Source organism: Trichoderma gamsii (genome assembly GCF_001481775.2).
Source record: "Trichoderma gamsii strain T6085 chromosome Unknown Scaffold_1.2, whole genome shotgun sequence".
In the NCBI taxonomy this organism is placed as follows: Eukaryota; Fungi; Ascomycota; class Sordariomycetes; order Hypocreales; family Hypocreaceae; genus Trichoderma; species Trichoderma gamsii.
In genome coordinates, this window is record NW_020171338.1 from 411997 (window position 1) to 437650 (window position 25654).

General features: G+C 50.7%; 8 protein-coding genes across 8 annotated transcripts; 6 read left to right on the top strand and 2 right to left on the bottom strand.

The window, feature by feature from the left end:
* Positions 1-5802: 5802 nt before the first annotated feature.
* TGAM01_v200118 (hypothetical protein) lies at positions 5803-5982 on the top strand (the record flags this gene model as incomplete). Its single annotated transcript, XM_024548486.1, has 1 exon — positions 5803-5982. One exon carries the CDS (start codon positions 5803-5805, stop codon positions 5980-5982), a length of 180 nt encoding a protein of 59 aa, XP_024406701.1.
* A 2738-nt stretch (positions 5983-8720) lies between these two features.
* Positions 8721-9893, top strand: TGAM01_v200119 (hypothetical protein; the record flags this gene model as incomplete). The annotated part of the gene is made up of 1 exon (XM_018804614.1): positions 8721-9893. One exon carries the CDS (start codon positions 8721-8723, stop codon positions 9891-9893), a length of 1173 nt encoding a protein of 390 aa, XP_018662154.1.
* A 230-nt stretch (positions 9894-10123) lies between these two features.
* On the bottom strand, positions 10124-11565 carry TGAM01_v200120 (phosphatidylinositol glycan, class U; the record flags this gene model as incomplete). The annotated part of the gene is made up of 3 exons (XM_018804613.1): positions 10124-10982; positions 11052-11319; positions 11409-11565. The coding sequence occupies 3 exons, from the start codon at positions 11563-11565 to the stop codon at positions 10124-10126; spliced, it is 1284 nt and encodes a 427-aa protein (XP_018662153.1).
* Positions 11566-11960: 395 nt separating this feature from the next.
* TGAM01_v200121 (hypothetical protein) lies at positions 11961-13937 on the top strand (the record flags this gene model as incomplete). Its single annotated transcript, XM_018804612.1, has 1 exon — positions 11961-13937. The coding sequence occupies one exon, from the start codon at positions 11961-11963 to the stop codon at positions 13935-13937; it is 1977 nt and encodes a 658-aa protein (XP_018662152.1).
* Positions 13938-14342: 405 nt separating this feature from the next.
* TGAM01_v200122 (hypothetical protein) lies at positions 14343-16376 on the top strand (the record flags this gene model as incomplete). The annotated part of the gene is made up of 2 exons (XM_018804611.1): positions 14343-14603; positions 14700-16376. The coding sequence occupies 2 exons, from the start codon at positions 14343-14345 to the stop codon at positions 16374-16376; spliced, it is 1938 nt and encodes a 645-aa protein (XP_018662151.1).
* Positions 16377-17021: 645 nt separating this feature from the next.
* TGAM01_v200123 (hypothetical protein) lies at positions 17022-18788 on the bottom strand (the record flags this gene model as incomplete). Its single annotated transcript, XM_018804610.1, has 1 exon — positions 17022-18788. The coding sequence occupies one exon, from the start codon at positions 18786-18788 to the stop codon at positions 17022-17024; it is 1767 nt and encodes a 588-aa protein (XP_018662150.1).
* Positions 18789-20808: 2020 nt separating this feature from the next.
* Positions 20809-22131, top strand: TGAM01_v200124 (hypothetical protein; the record flags this gene model as incomplete). Its single annotated transcript, XM_018804609.1, has 1 exon — positions 20809-22131. One exon carries the CDS (start codon positions 20809-20811, stop codon positions 22129-22131), a length of 1323 nt encoding a protein of 440 aa, XP_018662149.1.
* Positions 22132-23071: 940 nt separating this feature from the next.
* On the top strand, positions 23072-25159 carry TGAM01_v200125 (hypothetical protein; the record flags this gene model as incomplete). Its single annotated transcript, XM_018804608.1, has 4 exons — positions 23072-23482; positions 23569-23816; positions 23884-24522; positions 24583-25159. 4 exons carry the CDS (start codon positions 23072-23074, stop codon positions 25157-25159), a joined length of 1875 nt encoding a protein of 624 aa, XP_018662148.1.
* Between the last annotated feature and the right edge of the window lie 495 nt (positions 25160-25654).

Genomic DNA, 25654 nt, shown 5'->3' on the forward strand with positions numbered 1-25654 from the left:
TGTGCGCATCGCATCTACACCGCATCGCCGCATTGAGACACCGCCTGTGCGAAGCAGAAGATGCAGAAAAGTCATTCCAGAGATCCATAATCGGGTAGCAAATGCGCTAGAAGGTTTTTCTTCCTTCCATTGCTTCGTAGCGCAGCTCCATAGCTATCCACTGCTCTTCATGCAAAGCAGCAGTCCGTTTACCGCCTGGACGAGATTTTGGCGGTCAGCGAGCACGCAGTTCACTGCAGATATCCATCAGGCTACGAGACGGGGCCGCCAGCGCAAAGAGGCTCCAGCGCGCGAACAGGGGTCCAAAGGCCGCCAAGCCCGCACTGCGCTGGGGCGGCGCTCTGCTGGCGAGGCACCTGATCAACTTTTTTTCCTTCTTCTCTGGCTGTAGCTGCCCGCATGTCTCGAGTGTGATTCGCGATACATGTGGCCAACTGCGAAAATCACACATGCACAGATGCATGAACGTGCGCTTTGCAGGTTGATGACGAAAAAGCGAAACAACCCGCCAGACGATCAGAATAGGGATTGTCCGCATCAAGAAGAAAGGGCATCCCTGTCTCAGCAGCAGCACCCTTTTTCTTCTTCCTTGGTGTACTGTAGCATGCAGTACGGAGTACCGTAGAATGCGTCGCTCACGATTATTCGCCCACGCTGTAGCATTTCGTTTTCGCAGCCTCAGCTCTGCATGGCTCCAGTCTGGGGTGAGCATCCAATTTCAGAAGTGGCCCTGGTGCCCCACGATTTTCTGGCTGTGCAGTTCCCCTTCTGGCGGTGGCCAGAGCGCTGACTTGAGAAACCAAGCAAAATGAAGGGCAAAAGGCATGAAACGTGCTAGCCCTTTTCTCCACAGCATGACAAATTTCGGCACTAGAAGGACCAAGAGGGCTTCCAGAAGACTTCCATACGGTGGAGCCGAAGTGCTGGGCGCTCCGTTAAGGGGAGAAACGAGAAAACGGAGGGCCGTTGTGGGCCTGGCCTGTTTGATTGACCGGTTTGATAGCACGGAGAAGTGCGAGCGAGGCCCTGTAGCCCTTCTGCAATGGGTTCGCACGCCCGATAGAGGGCGCTGGGGAGAGTCGGGGCCTTGTCTGAGGCAAAGGCGCGATCCAGCAGTGTGTAATACGGTAATTAGATACATGCGAGTACGGCGCGCTACTGCTGAGAGAAACGGAAAGGGGGCTGTGAGAAAGGCAATCAATCAGTCAATCAATCGAATCAGCCAACCAGTCAATCAGTACATCAGTCTATGCGTGTTGTGTCATTCCATCTCAGACCTCGGCCGGCTGCCTTGTCGCAAGAGAGGCGCCGGCGTAGCAGCGGTAGGCGGCAGCCTGCCATTCAACTGACACCAACTCAGGCATGGAGGTATACCTGAACTCAACTGATTTACGCCGGTGAGCGCTCGTACGAGCCAGGTAGCATTTCCTGCCTTGGCTTTGCCTCATCTAGGTAGGTACGGCTGGGCCTCAGCATGCAAGGGAGGACTGCCAATTTCAATTTACTTTGAGGCCAGCTCAGCGATACCACCAGGCCAAAAACAAACCTAAACCTAAATACACATCAGCAAAAAAAAAAAAAGCCACCTCACCGTTTCGTATCTCGCTGTCTGAGTCTCTCGCTCGCCCTCATCAAAAACGCCCACCGCTATGCTTTCCTCTCTCAGACAGGGGCCCCGGCCTCAGCAGCGGCAGGGATCAGGGCTCGACTCAAAGCTTCTGCCCCCTGTGCCTGTTTCAATTTCCTACCAGGCCCCGCTGGGCTGGCCGCTGCGTCACGGCCAGGGATGGCCCATCAGCTGTGAGAAGCGCCCAGCATGAGTTGATCCGTATCGAGCACGGGCACACGGGAAGACTTGTGGGGGCTGCCATCCATCTTGCGGTCTGGGTTTTCTCTCTGCTCTTCTCGAGAGGTACAAGCCCCGCTGGTACTCGCGCCGGGCCAGACTGGGCTGACGTATGTATGTCAAGGCGACAAATGAGCACCAGCAAAGCGCGCTTGGTTTTCGCACGCCCTCCAGCGCTGCACGCCCCCCAGATCCCACTGAGTACGAGCACTAAACAGAGACCCCCCTGGCGCTGCGCTACTCGCACGCTCTCTCTCGTCAGACTTGCCTTTGCCTTCCAAAATACATAAGGACATCTTGCCCTCGCTTCTCTCCACGAAACCCGTCTACTCTCCAGATCACCAGCATCAGAAACAACAAGGAACATCTTACACTTCCTCACTTCAAAGCCTCTCAGACTTGAACCTGCTACTTGCACCTGTGCATACCTCGCTCAAGCCCATCCACTCGACCATCCACTTACACGGACCGCCTCTACCGCCGTCCTCAAACAACAACAACACCACAACTCTCAAGCTTCACAGCTTTCTACACCCTCACAATGCCTGCCCAGCGACCTTCTCACCTTCCTCCCTGCCCGGGCCCCCCGCCCAGCCGACCTCTTCCTCCTCTGCCTAAATGAGTGCCGCTCCTCTGAGGACCACCATTCGAACTTCAGAACAAGAAACGGCTACACTCTCTGTCATGGGCAATCCGGAACTCCACACATATATACAAGGTTTTCAATCTTTTCTTTTTATATTTTGAGATGCGGAACCCCAATGGCCTCTACTCCTCCTCTTCGTGGGGGACGAGACGCAGGGTTCCTGTCGGCAACGGGAAAATCGCAAGCCATCTGCTATGCGAAGCGGATCTGTGATGCACGTCACCACTCTATTACCACTCTGTAATACAAATGCCTCTACCGCTGCGGGGCTGCAACATCACACAATCTACATGCGACGCGCTCTCCCGAACTGGACATGGACTTGTCTCGCCGCCACGGCCGAGATGCAGTAACACCTGCTGCTGCAGCAAACCCCACCGAGCTGGGCCTCAGCGGCGTGTCGACATCGAATCACCAACCCTGCTCTCATCGGCATTGATCAGAGAAACAACAGCTTCTCTCAATACAACACAACCGCATAGCCGCAGGTTCCACCATTCTCTCAACGCTTGGCCACCTGACGGGCTGCGTTCATCTCGCTCTCCATACCGTCCTCGCTGGCTCGAGCGGGTTACTTGCGCATCTTTCTCTGCATCTTCGACTTCGCTTGTGTTGTATTGCGATTCAAATCTCATACACGCTTTTCTCTTTAATACTATCCATGTAATACTTTGGGACACTTTCTTCTTTCACTTTCTCTTTCATTTCTTTTGGGAGTTTTTTTTTGCATATCTACTTGACGTCTATGGAAGGCGGATGGGGGGAACAACATCATCGGACGATTAGGAATTGGGAGGGACCACACTGTACTATTACTATCAAGGAGCATTCGTGGGTGCGTCGCGGAATACCCTGGGATGTTGACGACCTGTTTACTTTTGGGCTTGGGAATATGATTTGGGCAACGATTGAAACGCGGGATTGAGATTATCTGATTACTATTATTTTGCCCAGTTTGGCGAACATAGACATTGCAATGAAAACCTTGAGCATTTCTGCCACTGTTACTTTTACTTTACAACTTTGACTTCGTGACTCTTTGCTCCGTTCCACTCGCCTCTGTTGCCTGTCTAGTATATTTCTGGTGCTATGATCTTTGTTGGGTGATCGTCCGATGCGCCCAGAAATGACTGGTCGCCTGTAATTTGAGACAGGCATGGGGCAAGGTGTTTTATTACTCAAACAGAACAGCCAGTGCTACGTTCCGCATTGAATCTCGTGCCCTCTGGCTGCGCCTCCGGAATACCACGCTGCGACAAGGCAAGGCCTGGATCAAAAGAGAAAAAAGGCCCAGATGGCCCTATCGCCGATTCACACTCAATGAAAGCAATGCATGGTACGTTACAAACCCTGGACGGGCATCATCTATTCTTCTCATTCTTTCTCATTGATGTTATGTAAATAACTCGGACTATGCCAAGACTTTTCTTTCTTTTTTTCTTTTTTAGCCATCGTTGCCGCATTCCGTATGCCAAGATTCCTATTACGCTACTATTACACACCCGCTAGGTGCGGCTCTGAGATTAAACACACTCAGCTGGTATGCACTTTTAGCGGAGAGGAGAGTCAGCGCTTTCCGCGATTACCGTATAAAAGACGATAAAAAAACTAAAAACAAAAACTAAAGACGAGATTGTATCCTCGGTCTTCACATTCTCTTCCGAAATGGTCGGGGGGCTGGCAAGAGAGAGCGAAGAAAAAAAGGGTCTAGGCATGTGGGGGAGCAAGTACATGTAGGGAATAAAAGGAACGGGACTCTAAAATGAACCGATTGTTTTTCTTTTCGGCCGAGGCTATCACGGGGAGGCCGCCGGGGATTTCCAAGTTTTCTCAGGTTAATTACTAGCTAAACCTGCCTGGCATCAAAATATGCACCACTTGGGACGAGAGAATTGTGTTGAATTGATTAATTGCCGGATTTTTTTTTTCTTTGGTTCTTTCTTGATTGAGCCAAGGCGAGATGGAATGTTGTAAGGATACCCATGATAATGTGCGACGAGAATAGATACTTTAATACGATAGCTTAACGCTGAGGAATAAGTGCCGTGGAGCGTACTATTGCTTCTAAATAGAAGCTATTACCTTTTTTCTATGCCAAATTTTCCTTCCTTCTTTTCTTTTTCTCGGGGCTTCTTCTAGTGGGAATTGGCTAAACAGCACCTTGAGGTGGCGGTGCTAGTCAAGAGTCCATTTGGTTCTTAATTAGCTGATAATGACGAAGCTGCCTAGATTGAGATCGGGATCGTGGCCATGTGGTTTTCTTTTCTTTTTGGTTCTGATTTTTTGCTAGTTTAGGACTTCATGACTCGGAGAGATTTCGAAAGGAATCGGACCACGGTGGCCGGCTGTGATCCTCTTCCGAGATTCAGCGATATGGAGCAAGTATTACGGAGTAAACCACTAACCACTCGTTATCTCCATCTAGGAGGGTAAATAAAGTCGTAATAGTGGCATGTACTATTAATTACACCTTGTACACTGGAGTTCCTCATATTGAATCGATGTTCCTGTTGCGGATAGCAGGACGCCCCCCTGTACAGATCGAAAGCGGAATAGCCCGTTCCCCATACAATTTTAATTACAACCTGAACACTGCATATCTGTGGCGAAAGCGAAGAAAAAAGAAGGCAAATGGAAGCCCGTAATATTAAAAATATGCACGATTAAAGGGGGAAGAGGCGATTTGCGCCTTTGGGCGGTGGTACTGTAGCAGTTGTTAAGTCGCATGCGTTGCACGTGCAAGGCAAACAAAACAATTAACTAACGTTTTTAACGTTTCAGAGTCTGGTTTAATTCAGGGGTTTGTAAGAGTAAAAGAGCAACAGCAGTCGTGATGTAATAGACATCAGACGGCAGATGATCCTGATACGAGTACGCTGCTGGCTGTGTTTCAACGGCGCCGGCAAGATGCTATTCCTCCGAGCCCGTCAACTACGTGTAAGCCAGCTGTTCTTTGACATGGAAGCCTTGTGCCTGGGATGGATCAGGCCTGGATCCAGAACCTGAACAACCTGGACCTCGCAGCTATATTGCGACTCTACAGCTGGCGTTGCAGCGCAGTGGCGATAAGAAGCGCCCCAAACATGGTGCTGATGGCGGTGGGCATGGCAAGGATCATCCGTTCCTGGCAACACCGTCCAGCTACAGCAGGAACCCGTTCGTTCCGTTTACTGCAGCCTCCAAGGTTTCTGAAACATAAATCTCGCCACCCACGGACCCTCCTTTTTTGTTGGGGGCCAGGGCGAAAGGGAACAAAAACAAAAGGGTGCATCTAAGCAGAAATCGTTTGCAGCTGAAAAATAAAATTGCGATGCGATGCCGATTGCGATGGTCGACCCCGATGGCCCAATCAGGCCAATCCCACATATCCCAGAATGCCACGAGAGCCCCGGCGATCCCCGGGGCCACGTCTCAGGAACGTGATTCGCTGTGCAACGAGCAAATCATCTTCTTGAGACGCAGGAGACGTCACGTGCGGATGCGCGGCTGAAAGGGGGTCTGTCTCTCCTTAGTCTCAGTCAAATGTCGATTGTTGGTGGTTGTGCGGCTGGGTGAGTTGCTTGCCACGTATCCCTGGCTTTTGATATGGTGAATCCTGGGATAAATGTATGGATGTAGCTACATGCGTTTGATAGGATCTTGCTCTGTTAGTCGTTGCCAGGGATCAATGGTTAGGGGAGTATTCATTGGCTAATGCCAATGTGTGTCTAGGACTTGCTACTAGCTTGAGTGAAAGCCCGGCTCAAGAGGACGCTTGGTTGAGTCAACGATGAACGAATGATTGACACGTTCCCTTGCGTTTCAGCTCGCCAGGGTGGGCATCGAATAGAGGCTGGTGATCGTCTCTCGTACCACGGGCAGTGCCACATGACCCTGGAGTTCTGCCTGGAGAAGCACAGCACATGTACCTCAGGCAGAGGATATGTAACTCCAGTCATGTTGTGTGACGTGTGGCCTATGACGGGGTTTGTATTGCGTGCAACCTTCGCTAAATAGATTCTTTCGAGAAAAGTTCATCATGCCACCCAGTGCCATCAATACGAGCATGTGTTGTCTGACAACATGGAGAGCTTGAAAGGCCACACGCCCCCTCTTGCGTTACAAAATACGGATAGTATGTGCCCATGACACTCTTGGCAAGACATGGTCTGAGGGCTTGTTTCTATATCGGGATGGAAGCATATATGGTTATTACTCCGTGTATACGAGCGTCTGTCTATCGAAGTGCTATTGAGATTAAGATGTCTTGGCACGATGTGTTTTCTTTTATGACGTGTAATATGCCTTTTCAGGTCTTGCCAAGGGTCCCCCGGATTTTGTTTTCAGCCGTGTCAAGCCACTTCACATGCGAAATGAAAGAGAGCAGGGCTTTTAATAGCTGCTGCTAGTGGTATTTGTTTGAGTTCTAGCTGCTCTTTGGGTGCCGAAGCCCATGTCATCTACCAGCACCGCGAAGCTAGAGGCGAGCTGAAGTAGAAGACTATTTGCAATTCTACTTGATAAGAGAAATGAGCCGGGCTGACGTACCTTGAATTGAATCTGATGATCCACGTGGGAGAGTGCTTGCCACTTTTCGAATCTTCTTGTTTCCAGGTTTAGTAGGGGATGTAGACATGCGCTACTTGTGAGCCATGTACCATTGCCAATTTTCTTTTCAGAGCGGCGTGCCTTATGCTATCGCTGCTAGTTACACAATCTAACGGGTCTGTGTGGCACATTGGCGATTATATCTCTTGTTGATAGAGTATATTGTCGCACTGACGACACGAGAGCAGCAATTGTGGCCTGATGTTCCTAATTTTACAGGTAGCACATGGCCTGAGCTGCTGTGCCCTAATCATATTGAGCCACGTTGTCGTCAAGCATAAGATATGTTATGGGCATTACAAAAGCTGTAGTTACCTACTATCGTTAGTATCGCATTGTGTTATAAGCAGAAGCGGAGGTGTATATGATCCTGCTCTAGGGTATATCATTGGCAAACGTCTTAAGAAATGCAGTGAACGGTCCGCATCTTTTTCAAGAGCAACTTTGGTTGTATGATACACTTGATTGCCAAAAATGCTTACCAAATAAGTAATTGTAGAGCTCATATATTGTAAAACTTTGGTGCAATGGATCACAGGCCTGTAGAAGGATGTCGGTTCATGAAATGAGAGTAGCCATATGTGAACTTGCTGAAAACAGCAGCTGAGTCCCCCTTTTTCCTCTTACAACAGTATCGAGATTGATGAGTGATGAGATTTATACGGGGTTCTATTTACCATATAGGTGTAAATGTATACCACGTATATCTAGGTACATGTAGTTACTCGTGCCGACAGCCTCTCTAAAGTTGGACATCTTCGGCATGGGCTGGTTACGCCACCGCTATATTCAAAGTCATGAATTGGCGGAGCCTTCATATGATATGATTCGAGTATCATAAGAAATAATACTACCTTGGACTTTGAACTTTGAAACCAAGCCAGGCCATATTATCTTGAGAGAGATGGCATGCTACCGCTTACTGTAGTAGTTTATCCGAAGAGACTCACGACAAGATATCTTCGACATGAACAACAACTGTAGCAACATATTTCTTCATAAAGTGCGAAAAAACCCTCCTGTTATTGTTCTCATTACCATCTTTATCATTAGCGAATCCCACTTCCTTGAATTATCGCAACCATTCAATGAAGAATAAAGGCATGAGGTTGTTACTAGTGGCGATCTCTATGCATGCACCAGTCACATTGGCCGAGTAAGTCAAAATTGTGGAGCGGCGACCAAACCTTTTTTAGGAATTGATGCCTCTTGCTCTAGTCCCAACCTTTTCCACGTAAAAGCAACGACGACTTGATATTGACATTTTAATCACCTTGACGTAAGAATTTATTTCTTAATCTGCTATCAACTCAAAGAGCGCTTGACGATCATTTCATAACACACCGTGGCCCCTCACGCTGCTGCGATAGTCTCTTCCTTGTGCAAACACCATCAACGTGGCAAACCCAACAACTCGGCAATGCTGGATCTTCATGTCTGGGGCTCAGCTTTTGGGCTGCCCTCTATTGATGCAGAATGTTTGGCCATCATAACCTACTTTCACAACGTGCTGCCCGCCTCATCATGGCGCCTTATACCCAGCAACGATCCCTCTGTCAGCCCTTCAAGTAAGCCATCGATTTCCACCCTTCATCACTCATTCACTCATCCTATCTCGGAGATGCTCGTTTAATATGCAGGATGCTGATTCTCAGTGGTATAGATCTTCTACCAGCATTAAATCACGAGGGTAGCTGGACAAGCGGATTCCAGCCCATTGTCCAGTACCTGGCATCAGAAGCTCTTTGCGATGACCTGGACGAGAACCTCAGCCCTATCCAGCGGGCAGACAGCGTCGCATACAGCGCCTACTTGCGAGCTCACGCAGGACCTCTTGTTGACCTGTCTCTCTACGTCTCTGCGGCCAATTGGGCCACTGCTACCAGACCAGCGTACAGCTCACTGCTGTCGTTTCCCCTGACGTGGACGGTTCCAACTTTGATCAGATCAGAAGCCATTAAGCGCGCCGAGCATCTCGGCCTCGCTGAGTTGGACAGCGACTTTGATCCTAGCAGCGGCCTTCATCTTAGTTCCGGCAGAGATGCGCTACCAGAGACGTTTCGGCGACATATCCCTCTGATGACAAAGAAAACTGTCCATGAGGAGATGACGCCGGAGCAGGCTACGGCAATTAGATTATTCGGTCTGACTGAAGACTGCCTTACGGTGCTGGATGATTTAATAAAGGGAGAGGATGAAGATCACCCTCGATCCTTTGCTGAGGCATCAATTACTTCTCTAGACTGTTTAGCATTCGGATACTTGGCTCTTATGCAGAAGCCTGCTGTACCCCGAGCTTTCCTCAAAGACTGGTTAGAATCGAAAACTCCAAGGCTACACAAATTCGTCGATTCCATGCTCGCGCTAAGCATCGCTGAGCGCGGCGAGCTTCCCTGGACAGTCCCCGACCCGACCTCTGCCGTTCGCTTTAGCGGTCGTGTTTTCGACTCTGTACTACGCCATCTGCCCAACGTAGGCGAGCGATACGCATCCGAAGTGCGCCACAGGGCTGAACAACAGACAAAAGGCTTAGATCAAAGAGCTATGATGTTGATCGCGGGCGTGGTGCTCACCGGCCTGGCGACTGGTTATGGTTTTCAGACATATAGGGCGATGCAGCCGTTTGGGGCGCCAACTCAATCGTGGCAGCCCAGGCGGACGCAGTCACGGCTGAGCGAGTTTGGACAGCTTGGCTCGATGCTGAGTAGTGCTATGGGACCTATTCAGCCAATGCCCAGTGGTCTCGATTTTGGAACTCGAGATGACGGAGGGCCTGGTGGAAGGTTAGTGGAAGTGGATGCCGAAGTTGATTAAATATACCAGGGAGAAGGATAAAAAAAAATCAAGCCAAAGTAAGTAAATCTCAATAACTGGTAACATCATTTCATTTGGTGTTTGTTATTTCGCTATGATAGATGCTTGCTTGCTTCCTATGAGCCGTTCTCACCGCCATGGTATTTATATGTTTAATCCGCATAATGATGTCCCAAATCACCCCCTTTGAAATCTATTAGTGTTCCATTCCAGCGGGCACCGCAATCGCTCTATATTTGTCGAATCTCCTTGCCCACCATTTCTGGCCTCTCCACCTCCCACTCATCTCTTAACACGGCAAACGTCAAATCGGACACGAACAAACTCTGGGCTAGACTCCACACCAGTGTAATGGCATAAAAGAAGTTGGCGTTGCCGCTGCCGGCGTATATCCACAAATGGTAAAACGCAGGGCCGAGGAAGGTCGCGTATAACATGGTGGCAGAGGCAACATATGTATATCGCATAATGGGGTATAGGTGCCGGTATAAAGCCAACATGGCGAGGAACAGACTGGTATCTGCGATGGATGGGTATGGTTTGAAGACAGCAAAGATACCCAGGAGAATGGTCAAGACAGCCAGAGGTTGGGCGCGTAGTCGAATCGAGAGGCCACCAACGTATATCACGAGGTGCAGCCAGAACACAGCCAGGAAAAAGCCCCGGAACGAATCGAATATCTCAATGAAAAAGTACCACCATAGTCCCACGTTGGGAGTCAAGTCGGACAAAGTGAGCTGAATGCCATATGTTCGTGCCAAAAAATCCCACGAGTTGCCTGTCAGGGCAAAAGACATGGTTAAAAGCAAGGAGATGCAGACAGAGGCGATCAGGACAGTCTTGATCGAGAATTGTATGGCGGAGCCAATACGTCGCTTTTCAGATTGGCGGTCATAGGCGAGAAGGACGAGAGGTGGGAGCAGCAGGATCGGGTACATGGATAGATAGGAGGCAAACGAGATGGCGACCATGGCGTTGAAGGGGGAGCCAGAGAGGGCCTTTGCGATGGCAAAGAGAATCGCGCAGTTTGTGAAGACACTGGTTGAGCGGCCAATGCAAGTCGCGAGGGTATAGGGATTGAATAAGAAGCTACATGTTTATTGTTAGCAACCAATCACATGCCCATTGGTTTCAATTCCGTGGATGGGGCAGTCATACGCTGCAGCTACCAGAAGCCCAGATGACCTCTTCGCTCGCCGAGGAGATGTATATAGCTTCGACTGGCCGGCCTCTCCCGAATCGGCTATGACAAGGAGCGCATATGCGCTGAGGAGGTCCACGAGGATATACAGCACTGCCGTAAAGATGGGCCATGTCTTGACGTCCGGGAGCAGCGAGAACAGCGGGAGGAGCAACGGCGCCTGGTGGAAGACGCCACCGTCGTAGGGCCAAACATTGTGGTTATATAAGAACAGCCCCTCTTGCACTATGTCGCCAGAAGCAATAATCGAAAGATTGTCAGCGCATCAAGCTCAATTGCCGTGTCTCTGCGGTGGGGTCCGCGATGCGCCTTACATCGTTTGAAGCTTGTCACGGGCGTGGAGATCTCGACGCGGCCGGTCAGCAGATCGGGCAGGCTGGGGAATGCGGCAAACAAGATGAACCGCAGCAAGGCGGCGCCAGCGAAGACGCCGACCTTGCTCTGCAAAGTCATGGTGGTGGTGGTCGACATGGCATCTCCTAGGCCATGTTGAGGGGGGATGGATATTGGAAGCTCGGAGGTTAGATGCTAGCACTACTGTACGGAGGCCACTTGGCCGCAGCTCAGCCTTGCTGCCATTGGCATTGATGTTTAGCGCTCCTCTCCAGGCTGCTACAGGCCTCTACAGGCGGCCCTGAGAGGTGGCTTGTGAGTGGCTTGGGCGGGTCGGGCGGTGAGATCAATTTGGCAGGCTAGTCCCAATAAAGGCCACGACGTGGGCGGTGGCGCATGGCATTAAAATTTCCAGCTTGGTAGGAAGAAAAAAAAAAGTTCAGTCGCTACAATTGGCGATTTTACTGCCCCGCGGTCCTTTTTTTCTTCCAAAGAGCAACAACACCGCATATCGCCAACAGTCAATCAACACAATGGCGCGGATAAAGAAGAAGGGACAGGCCGGTGCGGCCAAGAACTTTGTCACGCGAAACCAGGCGATCAAAAAACTGCAACTCAGCCTCCCCGACTTCCGCAAGCTTTGCATCTGGAAAGGAATCTACCCTCGCGAGCCTCGCAGCAAAAAGAAGGTCTCCAAGTCTTCTACTGCCTCGACCACCTTCTACTACACCAAGGACATTCAGTATCTCCTTCATGAGCCGCTGGTGCAAAAGTTCCGCGACCACAAGTCTCTGGAAAAGAAGATTTCAAGAGCATTGGGTCGAGGAGATGTCAGTGATGCCAAGAGACTAGAGACCAATGCCGCCCGCCCAGAGAAGACCGGAAAGCCGACCTATACTCTGGATCATGTGGTTCGTGAGCGCTACCCGACATTTGTTGACGCATTGAGGGACTTGGACGACTGTCTCTCCATGCTTTTCCTCTTCGCGAACCTGCCGTCGACCTCGATGGTGCCTGCCAAGATGATTGCCCGCTGCGAGCGACTGTGCCTCGAGTTCCAGCACTATCTCATTGTCTCAAAGAGCCTGACCAAGTCTTTCCTGTCAATCAAGGGTATCTACTACCAGGCAAACATCCAGGGCGAAGACGTTCTATGGCTGGTTCCGTACAAGTTCAATCAGCGAATCGTTGGCGATGTCGACTTCCGCATTATGGGGACTTTTGTCGAGTTCTACATGACGCTTCTCGGCTTCATCAACTTTAGACTGTATACCTCAATTGGCCTCAAGTACCCGCCCAAGTTTGATGCTGTCAAGGACGAGAATGCTGCCGAGCTGGGTGCCTTTACGCTGGAGGGCAAGACTCTGATTGGCGGCGAAGAGCAGCAGAAATTGGAGGACGTTGCTCACAAGCCGGATCCCAAGGTTCAAGCTGCCGTCAACAAAGTTCTCAAGAGCATCACAAATGGCGACTCAAATGGCGCTGCCGCTGAAGAAACCAAGACTGAGGACAGCGAAGAAGTTGACCAGGATGCAGCTGGTGCCATTGACAAATTTGAGCCCGCTGCTCCTGGAGGCGACGAACTGATCCAGCCATCCTACAGTGGCACCAACCCCAACTCTCTCTTCTCCAACTTCACAATCTACCTGTCCCGTGAGACTCCCCGTCAGCCACTCGAGTTCATCCTCAAGTCATTTGGCTGCAAGCGAGTTGGCTGGGATGCCGTGCTTGGTGGTGGTGCTTTCACAACCGACGAGTTAGATCCATCAATCACACACCAGATTGTCGACCGACCCCCTATACAAGCTTCAATGGATGAGGACGGCGATGGTGAGGACAACCAGACTGCACAGAAGCTGGCAGCCAACCGACGTGTGCCTGGACGGATATACATTCAACCTCAGTGGGTCTGGGATTCCGCCAACGACGGTGAATTGAAGGAGCCTCATCTGTATGCCCCTGGCACATCGCTGCCACCGCATTTGAGCCCCTTCGTCCGCAAGGTGCAAGGAGCATACGATCCGACAATGCCTCTTGAGGATCAGGAGACTGAACGTGAAGCTCTTGAGGCTGGCGATGATGATGAAGAAGCTGATGCGGACGAGACCGTAGAAGGCATGGATGTCGCAGAGTCAGGAGATGAGGACGAGGACGAGGAGGACGAGGATGAAGACGAACAGGATGAGGAGGACGAAGAGGAAGAGGAAGAGGAAGATCACAATGATGCCCTCCAGCGCCAGATCGAGCTTGAAGCAGAGATGGCTGGTAAGACGGTTCAGTCAAAGACTGCCAACCCCAAGACCAAGGCCAAGGAGGATGCACGAAAGGCACTGGCAAAGAAGGCACGTGAAGAGGCCGAAGACTTGGAGCGAGCCAAGGGCATGCTGAGCAAGAAGAAGAGAAAGCTCTTCGAGCAGATGGAGTACACAAACAACAAGAAGAGTGCAGAGGATGCCAAGCTGCGTTCAAAGAGAAGAAAGGTGGAGAAAGAGAAGGCGGGCAAGGCATAGATTCGGGATGTACTATTTAATATACTAGTAGTAAATGGGGTTCAACGGCGTATATGTGGTTCAAATAAAATGATTTCTTATCTTTAATAGAAACGATTTGCGATAAAAAGTGTACAGTAGTGATTTGTTGAATGAGAAGCCGCAAATTCGTTGATAAAAGTTGAGAGACAGCGATTTAGTAAGAGGGACTGAAATTTCTTCTTAGCACGTGAACTTATACTTTTCACCACAGCATTTCGACCTCAACCATAGTTCTCATCGATGTTGGTGTCAACTATTGACTTCTTAATGAAAAAAAGAGCAGCAATTTCTTTTTCCACAAAAATTAACACGGACATAATTTCAAATTTATCGGTACATAAAAGACCCATCTATCGATACCTAGGGATGCGGTGATCAACACACATGGATCGAAGTTCTCCAGAATGGGATCTCGACAGCGACGACATCGCGTCTGTCACTTCTCAAGACCTCCACGATAATCGCCCGAATCGCTGGACGGGACAGCAGAGACCATGGCAGCGCATGACGGCAGAGGAGCGGCGCCTGTGGCAGTCGATGGAGGCTGTGGAGGATCAGGATTTGGCGGTTCATTTGTACAATGCGTTTGCGCTCAAGAAGCGCGGCAAAGATTCCACGACGGCGCAAGATGTCACGGTTACTATGGTATTTCCATCCATTATTAGATTGCCCTGTTGAATTGTGGCATATGATTAGTGGTGGATGAATATGTGAGAGCGCTGGCTTACTTTGGAGTGATAGGAAAACGGGCAACAAAGCATATGGGCGCCCCCAAAGGTTTGGACCGCATGGCCGATGAACGAGAAGCATGTGCCCCGACAGAAGGATGCCTGGAGAGAGAATGATGGGTTTGACAGATTCACGTTTCGCAAAGCTGAGAAACAGATGCCTAGCTCTGAATTACACGAGGAACTTGGAGCGACCATATTGAGGATAGCCGGGGAGCGCTTTCACAAAAGCAAGAGGAAAACTGTACTCACGTCTATTGAAGGAGATCCGACCTCTTTAGATATAGGAGGATCTGAGAGAGAAGTCGCAAAAGCGTCAAGTATGCCAGCTCCGTCATCCCCATCTTCCGCGTCTGGTCATGAAGACGTGAAAATGATGCTACTTAATGACGAGGGAGGTCGAAGTCATGGTAAGGATGAAGGCCACTCAGCACGATCAACTGGAATGAAGAGAAAGGCTCCAGAGACATACGAGCCTGTAATGTCTTCTAATGACGACGTATCCTACGCGCTCGTCAAACCTTCTGTTCGGCATATTCTCTCACAGTTGGATGCTACACTACATATCCTCCACAGCGCCCGCATCGCCACCACAAACTACGCATCTGATTCGTCCGCAACATCCGACTCAGAATCCGACACTCGCCCTGGCCCTAAACGAGGCCGTGGCCGCCCTCGCAGCACGAAGCTCACAGGAACAACAGCCTCTCCACACACAGGCGGAGCCACCACGCCCAATGCCAGCAAACGTGGCCGTCCTCGAAAGGTCCGCGTCCCTCGCGAAGGAGAGACTCACGACGAGATGCTTGTTCGCATCGCACGCGAATCGCACAGGAGACTTCCCAACACTGCAAAAGACAGAGATGCAGCATTCGAAGAGTGGCTCCGCCAGGGCGACGAGAAGCTGGAACGTGAGGCGGCCCTCATTAGAGAAGAGGAAGAGCTGGGAATCGATCCGCATGCTAGTGCCCAGGAGAGACGACTTCGCAGACTCGGCCTCCGCGACTGGAGCGATGTACTCGGGGCTGCTGCGCTAGCAGGCTTTTCTCACCAAGTAATTGCCAGGACGGCCAAGCGATGTGCGAATTTATTTGGCGAGGGGATGGTTATGCGGCGCCTGGACGAGGTTCCAGCTTCGAGAGGACCGCCTTTTCACACCATGGAGTATCGCCCAGAGAAAATCAACCTCAACGGTCCAGATAACAACTCTGAATCGGATAGCGGAGAGGATGCTGCCACCGCTCTATCATCTCGTCGCACCTCTCGCCAGCCATCACAGGGTCGCCTCTCATCTCGCCGCCTCAGCTCCTCGCCCTTTCGCGGACGTTCCGGATCCTCAGCCCTGCGGAGCCGCTCGCATTCAAAATCTCGATCTCGGTCGCGCTCCTCGGCCGGCTTCCACTTCTGCCCGGTTCCAACCTGCGAGCGTTCGACTACGGGTTTTGCGCGCAAGCAGAATCTTCGGCGGCATATGCAGCTTGTGCACCCTGGGCGCGGGGATGACGAGGAGGATTGGGATAGCGAAGATGAGGTATTTGGGGCGGTGCATGTGGATGGGTTCCTGAAGCCGATTCTGGCTGCTCGTGGATGGAGGGAGAATGTAGCGGCCAGCTCGTTGGTGATTAGGAAAAGGGGGCGAGAAAGGCGAACGGGAGAGGATGAGGACGAAGATGAGGATGAGGAATTATGATTCTGAGAGAGACCTATAATTATGAGTGATTTTAAGGGAAAGATGTATAAAATGGTTGGAATTTTGAGTGTGAAAATCACTTTTAAGGATATACTCTCAGGGCTTAGAATCACTTATGCAGGCAAGTATTGGCTAATGCTTAATTTCGCTATTGATCTGTTTTACACCGCTCCATGACAAGACGTCTATACCCAAATGTCCCATAATATACACACAAGGGGGAAAAAAAAAACAGAGATAATGCCAAAATACCAGTATCCCGTAGCTCTGGGGTGATGCTAAACCAGAGTGCTCGAGCAGCCATACTTTACAGACATGCTGCGAAGTACTAATGCAAGATACATGAAACAACGCCAAAAGACAAGAAGAAGTTACACCGAAAAAAGGCAAAGGAAATACCGGAGAAATCTAAAAGATATCTTTCAAAGGCTGTGTGAGTTGTGTGTTGTAGAGGTTTTGATGCTTGTGGTATTCACAGCCCCGTAAAAGCTTTGCCGGTGAGTTTCATGACGCATTCGCTCAAGAATGACAAACCACCGCTGAAAAGAGTTCATAATGAAAACCGTAGCTTCCCTAATAACTCGCTTCATGCCATAACAAGCCATCAAAGCCTTCTCTTATGCTCCGTGTCATTAGTAAATATTCTCATCTCTCACCAGTTTCAGCCTTGGTATCGGCTTCGGCCTGAGTCTGGGCTTCGGTCTGGGCTTCAATTTCAATTTCAGCCTCTGATACACCCGTTACAGCTCTCTTTCTGGCTTGTTCAAGCTTTTCCAAGGCCTTTTTAATAATATCGTATTGCTCGCTCAGCGTGGTTTGAGTCTGGGCCCTTGGCTCCTCTCCCCAAGTTACGGAGGGTTCATCGTTGCGCTCGAGTAGATCTCCCAGATAGAGTCGTATATCCTTGAGTTCATCAATCAAAGAGGAGAGATGAGAGATTGCATCTGTATATTGTACATCAACTTCTTTGAGCAAGGTGATTTGTTCATCAAAGTTGCGCTCTTCCTCAATCAAGTTCCCAATATAAGCCCAGATAGCAGACATGAAAGACTTGGGCTTGGTTTTCTCTGCGCTAGAGAGACGTTGGGCCTGGTCATTGATTGCGCCCAGGTGAGTCTGACCTTGATGAAGGAGTAATGATAGAGCTTTTCCTTCTTCAATGATCTTGTCTACCCGATCCTGAACAAGGTTGATGTGCTCAGAGTATTTATCCAACAAAGCCCGATCGTTACCGGCTTGTTCCGAGGACTTGAATAGACTCAGTGGTCGGATAATCCAGGCTACGGAGGGAGGTAGAGAAGGCGACTCTGGTTCCATGGAGAGAGAGTTGATGTGGCGAAGAGTCCAGCGATTGATGTTTATGACGGAATCAACCGTTGATCCAACATGGATATAAAAGGTCTGCCAATTTCCGCCTACCTGGCCGACCTTTGCTATGTAAGCATTAAGTTCCATGATGAAATCCTCCCGAGTCGCGATTTCGTTCTCTTTGAGGAGAGACCTTAAACTTCGAGTAGCGATTTCTGAACGTTTTAATCCAAGCGGCATAGAGAGACCATAGGCGCTCTTGTCTAGCACACTCTCAAATCCCGATTGAACTTGCATGAGTTTGGTAAAATCGATGAAGGAAGCAGCAGAGCTACTAGACTTTTCGGTTTCAAAGAATCCAAGCCGAAAGTTGGAAACGCTGGGAATCTCATTGATAGAATCGAAAGAAAAGGACTGGATTTTATCGCGGGCAGCCTCAAAAGATATGCCATTCGAATGAACAAGGTATGCTGCGAGAGCGATTATGAGAGGTATTACGGCGTAACGGTAGGAGAGCGAAGAGACCCGAGCCAGTTTCTGAGAAAAGTTTGAAGACGATGGCAAATTTGAGTCAGTGTGTTGCCAATCAAGTGGTCCCTCATTTTGCTCCCTTAGAAGCCTAGCATATTCCCTCTCCTCGTCCTCGTGCCAAGTCCCGCGGCGCTCGTCATCCGACGCTACGCTGGCTTCCTCTGTATCATCGTCGACCATTGCGGTTCGCGAAGCCTCGCTCGCGACTAGATTATTGGCATCGACGAGAGGCATCCGGAGCTGTAGCTCGGGTCGTGGGTATGAGATACGTTGCGTGGACGTATGAGCGCTTGAAGGGAGGCTTGGGCGGAAAGGTTGGCGCAAGATTACTTCCTCGTCGTCTTGGTAGGTGTTGAAATCGCGGATGCTGTCTTGAGAAGCAAAGCTCGTGCTACCCAGACTTTGTGAAAAGGATTGTTGAGTGGGCAGCCCAGAAGATGGCATGGCACTCGAGGGAGGGCTGAATTCGTAGTCGAACGTCGTATCAATAATACTCGTATCGAAGCTGTCATTTTCGCCATCGACAAGGCGCCACGAGCCCTCGGCGGGGATTTCGCGCCGGCGCGGCGGCATATTTCAATGATTTGAGAGGTATTGGGAATCGCACGAAGAATGGTGAGCTGGAATGCGGGTTGGGAAAACGAGCGATGGTAGGCCGGCCGCTTGTTGCCACTCTTCCCTTGAGTTTAAGGGAAGGGACGTGTGTTGGTGGATTGACGCTAGATCGATCTAACCAATGTCGCAAGATGCTCCAAGAATTGGTTCAAAATCTGTCGCTTTCCAAGGCACGATTCACGGCCTTGTCAGGGAACTTCCGGAAAGCCCCAAGGCGTGAACGACGAGGCAGGGGTCGCAATCGCGCGAAAGAGGCAGCAGCAGCTGTTAATATAGCAATGCAATGTTTTGATCGACGTGAGATGGCGGGATCGCGTTGTGGCGACGGGAGATGAGTCATACGGCTGGTGATGGCGAATAAAAGAGCAGCAGGCACAAGCAGCGGCCAGGCAGATGCGCCCGATATGCGGGATCCAGAAGGCAATCGCGGTGGATTCTTGTGGTGTTGATGAGAGAAGCTCGGTTTAGAGCTAGGCTGCATTGTCTGCGGGTCTGCTACTTTAGTGCCGGCTAACTCTAACGGTATGGGGAGCACAGCGGGGGAGGAGCCGCTGCTTTAGTGGGCAGAGCGTCTGTAGGGGTTCAATGTTCTGTAAGGACCTAGGCAGATTAATTGATGCGATGCGACCCTCGCAAGGCCCAGAGAGAGCGTGCTGATCCGATTCGTTGGTGCTCGAGCTCGCGAGGCTGGCAGCTCAGGGCGGCAGATTGCGAGTTTTTTGATGATGGCTTTTTGAGAAGCGATATGTACAGCCGGAGGCGGGTGTGAATGTATTCCGAGAGCCAGGCTGTAGTATATGATGAGAATCCCCAAATGGCACCAGAATAGAATGAAGAAATGACAAGCTGCTCCTGCTCCTGGTGGGCTTCATGCTTTGTTTCGGCCGAAAAGATTATGGATAAAGTTTCATAGGCAGGTAATAGACGGCGCTGTTTTTCTGAGTAGATGCGACGCCTCTCAGCTTGAATGCGAGACGATAGCTAGGCAACAGTCCGGTTAACCGCGCGCCATTTACGATCGTATGTGCGATAATGATCGGAACACCGATGACAGTCAGAGAAGGCGAAAGACGTATGGAATCACTCTTTTCAGCGTAGTTATTGCGTATGCTCGCGAAGGCGTGAATTGAAGTCGAGTCTGGTTTTTGCGAGCGGGAAGTTGTAAGTGAGAAACTAGACATGGCAGCCGTTGTTCTTATGTATCACCTTGGACTTGGCCATGTGTCTGGCTGGCACATGAAGGGTCTTGGTCTTACCGACCCAACTAGTCAGACAGATCTCGTGCATCCTTGTGGCCTCTCACGTCTCAGTAACGGCTCATAGAGCACAGATGTTACTGGCTTCAGTATGCCATCAGAACGCAAGGGCCTTATAAGATGACTCCTATTGAACGGAGATGAGCAGATCATGGTAAACCGGAAGAGTAAGCGCATGCGCCCAATTTTTCACCAAACATGAAGCCTATGGATATGATGCCATCATTGGAGGATTTTCTCGTAAACCCCGCTGGAGGGGTCTTGATTTGGAAATGCGTTGGGTGAGGTAGCGGATTCGCGTTGACGATCAAGGGACTGTATCACATGATGCTTGTATTTGGTTCTCGCGTACAAGCCATCAAGGCGCCTCATGACCCGATGGCTAGCCGGCGCACAAGCTATCAAATACTACCTAAGCTCCAAAATACAATGCAATATTCGCATGAAAGCACCATACACAGACTCCAAATGTTAATACTACTAGCAAGCTCTGAACGCTGGAACCGGCCGGTGGGCCCGACCACGCACAGATCCACGGGCCGAAGCCACCCCAGCCAGACCTCGGCTCAAGCTGATTCGATCTAGCCGTTCAGCTTTCATAATCGGATCGCAGCGCCTCTCAACAACACGGCGATGCATCCTTGACAAGACAACGAAACGACTCAGCACAACACAACACGACAGACACCGACAATTCCTAGCCGCAGCTCAATGCCGACTTGATGAACGACTCGAGTTTCGTCCAGGCCCAGCAGCGCGTCGCTGCCCGACGACAGGCCCGCGAGGCCGAACAGCGAGCCAGGACCGCGGCTCAGCGCGAAGCCTCTCGCGTGAACACGCAGCTGCAGCGTCTGCCGTATCCGCTCAACCGTCTTGCCAATGCGTGGGACTCAGCATCTTCTATAGAGAACACGCGGCCTGCGTTCCGCGTGGCGCAGGTCGATGCCGAGCTCCTAGACGAAGAGCTGCTGGAGCTCCTCAAGGGACAAGTCGGCGATGCCCTCAAATACTATGCCGGCGGACATCTCAAGGATGACTGGTCTGCAGAGATTATGCTGGCGCTAAGAGCTATTCTTTTCAAACTGACAGTCTGGGATAACGATGCGACGTACGGAGCGGCTCTGCAGAACCTCAAATATACCGACGCCAGAAAAGGGGGCCCAGTGCTGGCACCACCGACGAGACTACAAAAGTCGCTGTACGGCTTCGTCACAGTATTTGGAAAATACGCCTGGACAAGATGGGAAGATTGGCTCGTAGACCAGGACGATGGATATAGCGATCCTACCCCTGTGGTGCAGAGACTATCCCGATTGACGTCTGGGCTGACAACAGTCCACTCTGCGGCGGCATGCGTCTCCTTTCTCATATTCCTGTTCCGCGGACAGTATCGCACGATTCTCGACCGCGTTTTGCGCATGCGGCTTGCACCTCCCACAAGCCACGTCAGCCGCGAAGTCTCATTTGAATACCTCAACCGCCAGCTTGTCTGGCATGCCTTTACCGAGTTCCTCCTCTTCGTTCTGCCCTTGATTGGCATCAACCGTTGGCGGCGATGGCTAAGCCGTACCTGGCGGAAGACCAAGGATATCGTCAGCACAAAACAAACTGGTGATGCTGCCAGTGGCGAGTACGGCTTTTTGCCGGAGAGGACCTGCGCCATTTGCTACCAGGACCAGAACGCTGCGGCGTCATCAGAATCAGAAATCATGGCGGCAGCAGCTTCTAGCGGCGTCATTGGATCGGCACAGACTGATGTTACCAATCCATACGAAGCCATTCCCTGCGGGTGCATCTACTGCTTCGTCTGCATTGCCCAGCGCCTAGATCGAGAAGAGGGCGAAGGCTGGACTTGTTTGAGGTGCGGAGAGCATATCAAAGAGTGCAAGCCGTGGAACGGAGACGTGCTCGAGCCATCCCGCAAATCAACCTCGACCAAAACGGTGGCATTTTCGGATGATGTGGTGGGAGGCTTTTCAGACGCAGACGACGCATCAGTCATTTCTAAAGAAGAGGCTCTCGGCGGCTCTTCACCGAAGCGTTGAGAAACACACCTACAAAAACCTTTACCCAGCTGAGCGCGGGGTTGACTTATAGAGAAGGCATTAGCGAAGAGAGTGAGATTGAGGTTACGGGATTTCTCTGTACATGTATAATATGAAGCGCGAGATGGGATTTTTTTTTTCTCTTAGAAAGTTTGGAACTGGGTGCAAAATTTGGACACATTTACAGCGTATTATTGCTTGTTTCGGTATATTCAGTCAACAGCAACAAAGGGGTTGACGCTGAGGATTAGCCCTCGTTTATAAAAGAAAAATACAACAAATATATAGACGCTTCAGAAAGCAACTACTGTGAGGGCATCTAGATTTACTTGCACGCGTAAAGGCTTAAGGTTAGAATACGTGAACATACCTACCTTACCAAGGTAGGTAGGTAGGTACCTACTCAAGTCCATGTAGCCTTACCGAGGCGTGGAAAGTCGTCCACCACTATGCCCGCTAAATTGCCTAGCAGCTTAGTGCTCTTAGTGCTGTCACTGATGTCATGCCGGCACACCGCCTTGTGGCTTCAGGTGGCTTCAGGGGTCCTCTGGCGGCAACCGCGTCATTCTGCCGCCCAGCAGCAGTGTGCAGCAGCTAGCGCCGATGCCTCTGATCTGAGCTGTGGGAGGCATGTATGCGCAGATTATAGACAGCTTCGCAGTCCAACCACGAGCTGCGGCCTGATTCCCCCCATCATGCAGCTGCAGGGATGCCCCTCCGCGCACGAGACCCTGCTGTAGGTCATCTCTCCATATTGGCTGCGCCTTTGTTCTCATGTGAGCGAATCGCATCTGGATCCGACTGCCTGCAAGACCGAGCTCGAGTCAAGAGCTGTTTTGGAAACCGAACTTTTACAACCTCGAAAAGAGAGGCTGAAGGACGAGCAGCGTCGCTCGCCTCGTGCCCTCTTTGTGTATCCTGCGTGTTTTTTTTCTTGGCCATGCCCAGCTTCTTTCAATTCACCCAAGGCACTGAATCGCGCGTGCGGCCTACAGACTCGTCGCCTTTGCTTGGTCGCTACCGAGCAGTGCCTCCCCGCCCTGGCATCGGACAGCGTCGCCCGAGCAGTCCGCTGGGCTTGCTGTCGAGTCACTATGAAAATGGCCGTGACAGCATCCATGTTGGATACGGAGCGCTGATTGTGGCCGAGATCGAAGCTGCGCGCCTGGGCTCTCTGGGCAACTCTGGCGTCGGAGATGACGAAGCGACGGCTGGCATGTCGAGATGGGAGCGGTTGTGGCAGGGATACTTTATCGATCTTTTTGTTGATCCAAGGCCGTCGGCGGTGAAGCGCGTGGTAGACAGGTGGTGGAGTCGATATGGTCTGCTGGTGTTTCTGCCCGCGGCACTGGTATGTTGCTTATACGGAGACTCTTGAAATCAGGCGGGTGAGCGTTTTTGCAGTTGCGCTGAAGCTGACACTCTTGTGTAACTCAGGCCGTTGCCTGGTGCGCAGTTCCTTTCCCGCAGTACTCGTTCCCGGACGAGGACAACGACGGCGCCGAGAGTAGCGTTTGGCTGCGGCTTACACGGGCTGTGGCGACGTTTGACAGCAAGACGCCGGGTCACGGAGCAGCTCGTGTGCAGGTCAACTTTTGGTTCTTCCTGTTTGTTTACTACGGCTTCTACAACCTCAGCGCGCTGATTTGGATCACCAAAGTTTTTAACCTCTATAGATTGAACTGGTAGGTGGTGGCTGTTCCCATAGAGCGACAATGCAGCTTCAGCCTGACTGACGAAACTCTTTGCTAGGTGGCCGCGGTCTTTCGGCTTTCCAGTCACAGTCTTTCTCTTGGCCATCCTATCTCTCGCCGTGCCCATTCCCGTGTACTTCATCCCTTCCACTCGCTTCCTTACTGCCCACAACACAGCATGGGTATCATGGACATTCATCATCATGGCCATGCCTGTCGCCATTGCTTTTCTTATTCTCATGACGAATGAACGCCATATCGGGCTGCGGCACTCTCTATCAGAGACGCAACGCATCTTTACGACCTCGTGGTGGACGGGAGAGCCCGACTCATTTCCCAACCGAGAACGCCGGCGCCGCGATTTTCCAGACGACCTCTGGGAGCAGGATGTCTTGAGAGTCTTGCCTCCTTCAGGGCCCACTAGGGTGACCCTGCGGCGGCGATGGCTGCCTGCAAGTTTTGTGAGGTTTCTGTGGTTCTGCGTGGCGCTCTTCATCGGGCTGATGGCGTATGTTTTGGGAGAAGCGTATGCCGAACTTTATCTCCGGACGTTGCCGCACAATAATTTTGAGACTATTGTATATGTATACGGCTGGGTGGTGACGGTACATTTGCTGGACGCTCTGACAGGCTGGGTTCTGGGCATTAAAGAAGGCGAGCGTGTAGGGAGCTATCCTTTAAGCTGGGTCTTTAAACTGTTTGTCTCCCCCTTGCAGCTTGTGTTTGATTGAAAACTGCTACTAACACACTTGACCAGATATTTCATGTTGACGTATCAGACCTACGTCCGAGCTCTGTACGCCCGTCTTCGCTCACCGTCCCAATTCATCATTCTTCAAATTTTCTCCTCCACAGGACTGGTCATAATCTCGCCCATCATGATGACTCGTCTCTTTCATAAGGTCCTCACCATTCTAGGCCTTAGCGGGTTAACTTACGAGACATACCAAAAACTGCAAACTCGAAACCTCTTTATACGATTTTTGGCCGAAAATACATCAATGGCCACGTTCCTCGGAAGCATCCTCGTGCTCCATTTCGGCGCCAACAAAGAGGTGTATCCGTACTTCGCCTTTGACAAGGCCGAGGATGAAACTCTACAATACGATTTCAACCTCACGTTCTATGCCTCCATGGTTACGTGGGGATGCGAGCTGGTGGCTAGTCTTGTTGTCCGGGGGCTGATTGCCCTCTTCTTTAGAATTGACGTTGGGTTGGAGGGCAAGCTGGATCTGGCGGTTTGGCCGGAGCTGCTGCCCACGAGCGTGGCGGTGATTCTTCACGTTTTGCAGAATATGCTGTTCTCGATTATACGTTTACAATTTCGGAGTTGAGAGAAGAAGACTCTTGCCTGTTGGTGGTGTGGAAGTTTAGTCTTTGTTGGTGAGGAAGACCAAAAAGTTGTTCCGGATTTCCTCCAGTCATTGTTGTATCATTGGCTTCATTAGGCATTGCGATTGATAAACCGGACAGATTTCTGTTTTTGCTTTTGCTTTTCTCTTTCAGATAGTTTGTCTGTTTGCCTTTCTTCTTTCTCTCCTTTGCTGCTTTTGTGACAAAAGTAGCCTGATACCCACTCACGTTTATAGACCACTCATTCTCTTGCAATTCTTATAGAAATCTAGATATCTTCGAATGCTCGCAATTTTAGAAATCATCCCCACATTTCATTATCCTTCATGCTATCAAGTGCAGCAATAAACAAAAACCTCAATATTAAATATAGAGATCTTTGGAGTTAATCCAAGCCAGCTCTTTAGCTAATCAAGTAAAATTACAATAGAGTATTCGCTCACTCAGAACTTTTGTCTGCGACATGTTTCATCAAA